Raw genomic sequence first — 10,239 nt, 5'->3', positions numbered from 1 at the left:
ATGCTTGCTGAAAGATGGTGTTTGGTGCTATTTCAGGTTTCCTTGAGTATCCAAGATATACACAAGGGACTGACAGATACAGTGAAGTTGTAAGATCTTGATTCTTCCGGAGAAGCAGTGGGAAGCCAGGCAGGAGGGACAGGGCTGACTAAAATGTCACTTGATGCTTATATGTGGGTAATTGAATCATGCCACCAGTGTGTCTGTGGGTTTAAAATCACAGTAAACTATGCCTGGATTGTCTTTGTGCAGGTCTGCGTAGTGTGCTAGATCCTGAATGAGCAGACCTCTCTTCCATGCTGTGGTGTAATTCTAGTAATCCTTTCTCCAAAAGCTTGACATTTTAAGTTGCTTCAGAAACTGGATTTTTTTTCCTATTACTTTTTCCTTTTCCTCTTCTAATGTGTTGCAAAGTCTACAAATTAGAGGCTACTTGTGCACATTGACATGTATTTTGGCACTACACTTCTGCAAATCTCAGCAGGTTTGTCTTCTTTTTGTTTTAATGGAGTGAGTGGAAAATTTACACAACAAAGTGAAGAGAGATAGGAGAGGCAACCTCTCATGTGACTGTATTTAAAATACTGATGAATTTGTCACAGTTATGTTTCCTCTGACTTTGGAGAAGAACACATACAGAACTGATCAGAGGAATCCACTATAGCACCTGGGAAATTGTATTTCCCAGAAGATTACACGAGTAATATTAATTATTGAGAGTTCATTTTTTAGGGAACAGAGGTGGGGGTTGGATGAACCAAGTTTAAACATTTGGGACCTGCCTCCAAAACCATTTCCTTTTTCACCTGAAATCCTTCTGAAGTTTCTGCCATTACAGCTTTGCCCTTGGTGTGTCATTGTGTAGAAGTACTCATAAAGTAATTTCTGCAAGCACTGAGACAACCCAGAAAGAAGGGTGGTCATCAGATTCCGAAACAATTTCAAAACAGAGTATGTCTAGGAAATTGCTTTGAAAAACCCCATATTTTTGATTTTTTTTTCAGTAAAACTTTTCAGATCCATTTGTTTTGGAAAGTTTTGCTAAACAGCTAAGCTAGAGCGGCTTCAAGTTGTACCTGAAAGAGGATGCTATTTACATCTAAAGACTTTTTTTTTCACTTTCTTGGTTTCTGCCTGGGAAAAGTCAAACCTTGTGCCACATCACTGGAATCAAAATCTGGAGTTGGAGTGTTGGCAACTAACCCAGACCATTGGCTGAAGTAGGTCTTTGAAATGCACTGCTGCAAGTTTTCAGGGAGAAGATTAAAGAATTAGTTTGAGACTGTGGAGATGTGGATTTGATTGTCAGCATTGTCACAGCCTTCCTACACAATCATGGGCAAGGTGCTTCTGAGGGCATCATCTCAATTTAGGCTGGCCATCTAAATATTAAGTATCCAGGGTTAGCAAGTTTTCTAGGTTGCATCCATTGTCAACGGATAAGGACTAAGATTCCTACCACTTTTCTCCTGTGGTCAATTGAGAGACACTAATCTAATGAAATCATCCCAACTAGCTTAGATTCCTGCTTCAGGACAGTACAAATTGCTTTTCATTGTATCTTTCTCTTGATACAACTAACATTAAACCTGGTTAAGAGATTCTAGATGAGATAACTATTTAATATAGCTACAATTAGGTGGGATAAATACCACCTTTAATCTCTAGTATAAACTGGTTTCCTCTCTGTCATACGGGAATAATATTATCACTGTTCCTCTGCTTTGTAAGTCTTACCTGTTGGATGGAAGCTCTAGGTCCTGTAATGTCATAGATCCAGTTCCTAGCCAGGTTTGATTGTCTTTATTTATCCAGAGATGGAAATTATTTTCAAGCACCAGACAAATCAGGGTTAAATCAACATAGATTTTATTGCCGTGAAATGTTTGATCAGATGTGGTCATTATCTTCATAGACTCATGTAAAACAGGTAGCTTGTATAGGAAATAGAAATATAAAAGATTATGTTTTTCACCACTGAATTATAAATTAAGTTAAATAAAGTGGAAGGAAAAAACCCAAACCAAACCAAAACCCCAAACCAATAAATAGGACATTGTTTGTTGGTGACCAAGTGCGCATTCACATTTAAATACAATCACAACAGCTGCTGTACAGAACAGAATTAATTGTACAAAATAAAGAAAAGTAAAGAACAGCAATAAAAAAAGATCAGACCTCTCCAAATGACCTTCACCTGGCAAAGGAAAATGACTTTATCTTCCTCCCCCATTCCCCACACAGCTGTACTTGAAGTCTTGTTGAACCTGTAATGAGGGCAGAGGCAGAGGACAATTTTTATACAGTTTCTGTATAATTACGTTTATTGATTCTTCCTTGTGTTGCAGGCTTGTGTCTTCTATTGATGCCATTTTTTCTTGTCCTTAAAAATAAAGTATTAGAGCAGCAGAACTCTCTCCAAATGACAAATGAAAGTCAAATGACCTTGGAATTAATCAGCAGCCCTTTTGGATGCTTAAGACATCTAAGACCAAAACTGCTTGTTGGTATTAGGAAACAAAAAACCAACCAAACAAAAAGCAGTTAGAGAAATTGGCTCTTAGGACAATAAAGCAGCCCTTCTTGAGCTTTGCTGCAAAATTGTGAGCCGCAGCTGTGCCACTGAGTCACATTCAAAGGAAAAGATGAGCTGGGCAAGTATTTACACAGAGGTCCAGGATTTGGAAGGACTATACATTGTGCCTGCTTTGTAGCAGATTTTTTTTGTTTTTAGGAAAAGTTAAAGAGAAGCTTTGAAGAGCAAATTCCTTGTTGATTTGGAGAGCTGAAGTCTTTTCCCAATGAATGTTGGAGTTTATCTTTAAAAAAGAAGTAAATCAAAGGTCCAAATTCACCCCTTGTGCCAGTTCTCCAAGGCAACAGAATGACACCTAGAAGGAGTTAAGGTTTAAGATGGCAGCATGAAGGACAAAATTCTTGACAGTCTTCAGTTGTAGATGGCAGGGTCATCACTGCTTGTCTGTGGTTCACTCCTCTTTACAGGCCATACGAATGCTGTTCCAGTTCTCATCATGTGCATAAAACTCTCCCTTTACTACACATCTCTGCCATGCTGTGACACTAACGGAGGACTGTATGAACAGAGATCCAAATCCTAGGGCAGAAGTTGGAGGTGAGAACGTGACTCCTGGCTCTGCCAGAGACTTACCTTCTAAGCTTAGTCAACACATGAGCTGTTTGTACTCAAAGTGAGTAACACCTTGCTCTAGAAAGAAAGGCATGTGGTCAGTCAGTGTGTTTACTTCATGAGATGGTTGGACTTGATGATCTCAAAGGCCTTTTCCAACCTGAATGATTCTATGATTCTATGTTTTACTAACAAACCCAAGTATCAACCAATATAACCAGTCTTTGTGAGTCAAATGTGTCAGGGCTTAATATAAGAAGTAAGTTTAGAGACCTACTTAAAGTGTTTTGAGATTTGTGGTGGGAAGAGTGTGATGAATACAAAACTGAGCAATGGGTTGAAGTACAACAGGATCCGAATACTTAGATAGCACTTGAGCTATAAATCTATTTTTGGGATTTCAAAAGTCATAGCAATTCACTGCCCTGGCCATGGAAGTTTGGACACTTTTCTGTACTCCTTTGATGTGTTTGTCCTAAGTGGAATAAACAATTCCGTGATTTCTCAAAGGAAGAATACTTTTTTTTCAGATCAGATTAATTTCGAAGTCAAAAAGGTACAAATATGCTTGAATTTGCTACTAGCGAGCACCTGCTAACTTCAAACCATGTCCTTCCTTCAGGTTGATCTAATTCATGAATGTGTTTTGAGGTGGCAACATTTCCATATAGACAAGGACTAAGAAAATACAAAAAAACCAACGTGGGAATATTGTGCAGGTATAAGTGGACGAGAACTTAGGCTGAGATTTCTAGCAAGTACATCAGTGAATTAATTGCTTAAAACCACACTGAAAGTTCCAATTTTAAAAAACAAAGGCATTTTAACACCAAACTGCTCTGATAACTAGTTCAGCAGAAAAGGTAGTAATAATTATTTTTTGCTATGAATAAAGTTAAGTACAGATAAAAATAAATAACAGAGAGCCTGTGAATGTTAACAAACCTCACAGCTACCTTTTAGAAATAATTTTGCTTTTAAAATGTGCTAAGATACTAAAGGAAAAACCAGAAAGATTAGGATGTAAATGCAGGTAACGTCTTGACGATAGGAATATATGGCAGTTCCATCCGGCTGAAATAGATCTGTATTGAACCTTACCAAAAATCTGTAGGGGGCAATAAGTCAAAACCCGGAATTTCTGGGACTCCAAAAATGCTCAGATTTATTAATATTAATAGGTTAAAGGGCAATCCAGGTCAAAAATAATTTGTTGCCTGCAGAACAGAGGCTCATGCTGATTATGTAACAACAAAAGATGCAAGTCTTTATACAAATTATTGTTGGGACCTTGGACTGTGTTCTGAATAATTAAATATATCAAATAATGCCATATACATATTATTTCCAATACCTGACATTTAAATTTGATTGTAATAAATGTTGGTGTCTCAACAGTTTTACAGAATAATCTAACCAGCCAGCCATTCTCCCTCCTCCAGAAGTTTGATATTTTGATGAAAAACATTGATAAGTATTTTTTAAACTTTTTTCTTCTCCTTTTTCACTCATCAAAACCTGATTTAAATTATCCACCTCTTGAAGGAGAGTACCACAATTAAATTGCTTTACAGTACATTTTCATGTGGCAAATCTGCCTGACAGTCAAACTTTTAAATTTTTTTTTTTTCCTGGTTTCCTTTTCTTTCCCTCAGTTTGTGTAATAGAAAAAGCAGAATGAGTGAGTTTCCTTTTCACTTTTAATCATGGTTACCTACTTTCACACTCAAGTATTTCATGTTCAAGAACAGTTCCACAATGTTTCTGTCAAAAACATTTCTGAGGATCGTTCATTTGATTTTAGCACTTCTCCAGAGGTGTTGGAGTGAAAGATTCGTTCAGGTTTTGTTAGGCACTCAGCTAATCTTAGTGTGTTAGGGAGATGGAGTCCCATGGAGATACACCTGTTTCCGTCAGTGGCTAGAGGGTACCTAGATAGCACTGAAGTAGGTATCTAAGTTATATACCTATCGTGAGCAACAACAAATCTGGGCAAAATCATAGGATTTCTTTTTTTTCCCCTTTTGTAGATTTCCTTATGCAAGCAAACAGGGACTCACTAGCTCCTAGCGTGTTTTCTCACTAGGATGGCAATGTCAGGATGGCTGACCTCAAGAGGAACAGCTTCATGCTAGAAGTGCTCCATTTCCTTCCATGTGTTTGGAAAGCGAGGTTGATCTTGTTAATTCAGTCTGACTCCTACATCGCGACTGTAAGCGCCCTCGGATGTTTGTCATAGTCTCTAGGTAAGATGTAATGCATGTTAACTAGTTCTAGAAAGCTATGACGTAGACACGTGTGGATGAGCGCTTTTGTCCTTGGCTTCCTTTACACCTAGGTGAGAAAATTACACACTTTCAGGGCGTGATTCATCTCTACTTTGAGGTGGGATAAACCGCACACTTTAAGTGCCTTTTTCTCTCCACTGATTATAGGGAGAGGAGGGTGATTAATCCAGTTGTAGTCACGTATGAGGCAAAATGCCACAGTTAGATTCCAGTTATTACCTGTGGAGAATGACAGGCCCTTTCCAGATGATCCCTTCTATCTGTCCTAGACACTTGGTGTGCAAGTCAAGTGGCCACCTACAGGTATCTAGTGCTGTATTCTGGGATATTGCAGCTCCTTCTCCAGGTGAGTGTAGTTCTAAGGTTTCACGTCATATCTGTCAAAACTCTGTAGCTGTCTCAGGTACCCTAAACCATCTCAAATGGCTCTAAACACTTACACGTGGACAACTATATTGTTTCCTACTGAAGAAAGAGACGAATTGCCCCTTGGAAGAAAAGGTCTGATTCTGCTGATCTTAAAAGGAGTTTAGATGGCCAGCATAATGCCACCTTGTAATATCCATCCTTCCTAACTTTCTTAATAAAGTGACGTCAAAGAAACAAGAAATGGAATGAAATAAAAGTCTTGTTGAAGAAGAAGTTAGAATGTGGCTGGAAAAAGCCACTTGGCTCAAAGAGGCTTAAGCTCAAAGTATGTCTGCTATGTTTTCTGTGTGAGGATGTGCGGTAGGTGGTAAAGTAATATTTCAAAAGTACGTTAGCAAGGTTATTACCACTTAGCTGCTGTGGACTAAGCCAATTTGTCTTATTTGTCATTTTGGTTTTATTTTATTTTCTTTTCAGTAAGTGAGTGGATTCAGTTAGACCTCTGCACCTCAGCTGGACTCCTAAAGAAAATAAAGCTGCAGAAACAAGCTGTTGAAGAAAAGAAAGCATCATAAAATCAAGGCAACACAAAAGGTGATTCCAATTGCCTGCATTGATCCTGTTGAACAGAGACCCAGGTATGGCAGACTGCAGTGTTGTGGGACCAGGGGCTGAGAAGATAGAGGACAGAAGCCCATGCTGTCATTTAATCTGAAGTTCACAGAGAGATCAGGGCTCTTATTGAAAGTATCAAGTTTTTTTTTCATTTTAGTCTGCCATGCTCTTTTCCCAAAAGACACCATGGCTGCTGCTTGAATGGTCAGGACAGATTCCCAACAGGTTCTGGCCTCGTTCCAGTGCAGCTTTATTGTACATTCCCCCGTGGGGATGAGCAGCCCCCACCACTGAACAGTTCATTTGTCCCACGACCCAACAATTCCTCTTTTGCCAGGTTTCCATATTGTTTTCCCAATGGTGAGTAGATCAGGCATTTCCGATGGATCAGAGGAAGCCCTTCTTTCAATCTATCCAGCATGCAAGCAAAGTCAGGATGCTGGAACTGCGTGTCCCACAACAGATGCACCGGCCCTAACTCTGCTGCCGGAGAAGAAAGTGCTTCAAATTTCATGTGCCACCTCAGCCAAGTCCAGAAGTGCTTATAAGAAACAGTGTTAGTGTATCATTCAGAACAATCAAATACTACGTGCACGAAAAAGTAGTTAAGAGCAACATAAATTTTAAAAAAGTGACAATTTCATCACACAATTACTGTACACTGCTGTTCTTAGGGTTGAATACTTTCCTCTCTCACGCTCTCTCTTTCTCTCTCTTTTAATCTTTCCTTTTTTATTTTCTTTTTTTTAAATTATTTTTTCTTTTTTTTTTTCCTTTTTTCCCCCTTTTTTGGATTTGGTCCACTGGAGATAAATTGCCCTCAATGATATATATATTTAAAAAAAATATCAGCAGCAAGACTCTCTTGAAATAGATTCTGTTTGATGTAGCTAGTCTGTCTTTTCTGTTTTGCCCTCTTTCACAGCAGCCTCTGAAGTTTTCCGCAGGGGGGCTTTCTCCGAGTTGGCGTGTCCTTGGCCGGATTCCGCCGCTCCTCCGTTTTTGTGCGATGTGTGCTTTTCCAAGTAGTTCAGCATTTCACTGAGAACAGTTTGGAAAGTGCTTAGGGCAGCACATATTGCAGGAGTTCCAAAACCATGAGTGATCAAACTACAAATAGGAAGGAGACAGAAAAAGAAATACGCAGATGCACATAAATATAAATGCACTCACATACGTTGAAGAGCTTAGAGTACACTCATTTTGCTATAGTGAAATTCAAGATTTGCTCCCTAAACTATTTATTACCTATGGGAGAAACAGAAAAGAGCCAAAGAGCACACTACATACAGCTTCAAAGGTTGGTTTTGGTAGAAGTTTCCACTCTGAAACACCATGGGACAGATTCTCAGCTGAGGAGGATTGACACAGAGTTATTGACTTCAGAGAGACCAAGAGAGGATCCACGCACTAAGCTCTCCAGCATTGTTACTTTTCCAGTTCCAGAAGGTTTGAAACCCCCTTTCTCAGGTAAATAAAACCAGTTCTATGTGGTTTGTTCACTTCTAAATCAGACTCTTGAACAAGCTCTGGTTATTCTGCGTGGATGTGTGACTGCATCTATACTAGGAAATTAAGCCATGACAAGGGTGCAATCTCTGACCCTCAGCACAATCGGCATGGCTTGGCCATGTCCATGCTGCTAAGCCCTCTGAGCGTCCAATAGGGTGGAATCTTAACTGTTTGTTGAGAATAGTCCCTGGCCAATGCTAATGCCCAAACAACGCCCAGGCAATGTTTGACACATGGCTAGTTCAGCCAGGCTAAAGTCTAACCAATTGATGATAAAAATAGCCAAGTTCCAACAATGCTGCCAAGCAGAGCTACAGCGAATTAATCTCATCTCAGTTTAGAGGACCATTTCAGTGCACACATACATATCTACAGCCACTTGAGATGTTTTGGGCATCCAGCCTGGCTTCCACGTGCAGATCCAGAAGTGTGCAGGTTTCCCACAGGTCCTGGTCTCTTAGATATCATGTCTGAGGACCTCTCATCTGTCTTAGGATATCAGAAATGGCACTAGAGACCAACTTTTAGGCAACTGACTTCAGTCCTATCTGCCTAAATACTACATGTCCAGCGTAAGATGCTCGTGTAAGGGCCAAGGAAACTCAAGTTGTACTAGACACCTTATATTCAAAAAAATTATTCTCATTGTTATAATGATGCATTTTGATAAGTTCTAAGTGAAAAGAACCCAACAAACAATCCAGGTTTTTAATTTTCATTTAGAAACATAATTGTAAATATATTTCAAAGGTTAAAATGTCACTATAGTTTTTAAAAGACTGATTTCAGATATCCCAATTCTGCTCAGGGCAGAGAGAAGACAAGGAGAGGAACAGAAGCTGATTTCTGTGTTTGTGGACATTTTTGGGAAATCAATACTTTATATTGGTTTGCGTGAGGAAAAAACCATAACAAAACATTACAGGGATTCTGATAAAACAATAACTATTTCCCATCCCACGCTAATTGAGATCTTGTCCCTGCAGTAACTTTCTGGATGTCTTAGGCATCAAACCGGTAAACCCTGCTCTAATGCAGAGACTCACACGTAAGTCAGAATCCCTCTCCTCTGCACTTTGGCTTCTCAGTCTTTCCAGCTGTTTTAGAAAACAGTGAAAAAGTAAGGACCAAGCAAAATAGAGGACACGGACAATTGCCAGGATGCTGGAAGTATATAAAAAAATGCCATGGGAAAGACTCCAAGATATCTTTTAGGGTCATCTTTCTGTCTGTTGGATAAGGGAACCCTGTTTGTTAGGAAAGCTGGTATCCTAGGGAAGAAAGCAACTATATGGGAGTCCTAACCAAAATGAGAGCTCAGTTTAGGAATATCTCTCCATTTCAGATTGGGAATGGCTTAGGCTTTTATAAAAGATCTCATAAAAGCTATTAACAAATAACTTGCTTTTAGAAAGTTTATCCATCAGTCTTCAGACACTTTTAAAACAGGAATTTATGTTTAACCCCAGTTAGTAATAAGAGGAAAATGATAATTAAATATTTACAAGGAATGTTTTGCAGACATCAATTAATAATACCATATGACTTGAAATTTGGACTCTTGAAGTTTGCACTTGTAGTAATAGCTGCATCTTTTAAATTTAGCACTAAAAAGAGGTTTTCAGAAATGTCTGGCATACCAGGAAGATAAAAATCATCATCATCATTAGTCATGTTTTTAATAGTAGTAAAAACAAGATTAGCAGTAGCATACAGAGTATTTTTAGCTCTTTCAAGTCCTTGTAAGAGTCAGCTGGTTTCAAGATTTTGTGTTGCGTTTTATCATCATTTCCAGTCTTCATAAATCCAGAGAATTGAAAATGTGATAGAGCTTACAATAACAGAAAGCTAGAAAAAGAAGTTCAAATGTATCATTACTAGTTATAATATCCCATGATTTTTACACTGCTTGTGTGATCTTCTGGGTTTTGATTTGGGAAACTGACTATACCAAGACATATATTTATGATCTTGCATGCAAAAGAAACTAGTTCATCTATTTTAAGAGTTTGCAATATCTGCAATGATTCATTTCCACTAGATGCAAATAGTAAGTTTAACAAAGGTTCTATGTTATAAAATGAATAGAAAAGAAATCTTCTGGCCTGCTGTCTTTGAACCTTTCGACTCCTGAGCAAAAGGAGTAGTTCTGTGTTCATTTGATGGCTCAATACACCCTGAAGAGGAAAGTGGGAACACTAAAGTGGAAACTTACAGAGACTGTCTCAGAAATGATCTGTAGGGCTAAGAACAAGGGTGAAAACTTTAATGTTCTCAAATGCCGAACAACACTGCATAAAATATCAG

General features: G+C 38.7%; 1 protein-coding gene across 1 annotated transcript in view; it reads right to left on the bottom strand.

Moving 5' to 3' along the window:
• Positions 1–7,310: 7,310 nt before the first annotated feature.
• TFAP2D (transcription factor AP-2 delta) overlaps positions 7,311–10,239 on the bottom strand; it is a 37,445-nt gene continuing 34,516 nt past the window's right edge. The window contains exon 6 of the mRNA XM_009952739.2: positions 7,311–7,530. Coding sequence (XP_009951041.2) covers positions 7,311–7,530 — 220 coding nt within the window. The remainder of the gene's footprint in view (positions 7,531–10,239) is intronic.

The sequence above is a fragment of the Leptosomus discolor genome, chromosome 2 (assembly GCF_034619465.1).
Source record: "Leptosomus discolor isolate bLepDis1 chromosome 2, bLepDis1.hap2, whole genome shotgun sequence".
Lineage (NCBI taxonomy): Eukaryota > Metazoa > Chordata > Aves > Leptosomiformes > Leptosomidae > Leptosomus > Leptosomus discolor.
Note: the sequence above shows the minus strand (reverse complement) of the source record. Positions and strands in the feature narration are given on the sequence as shown.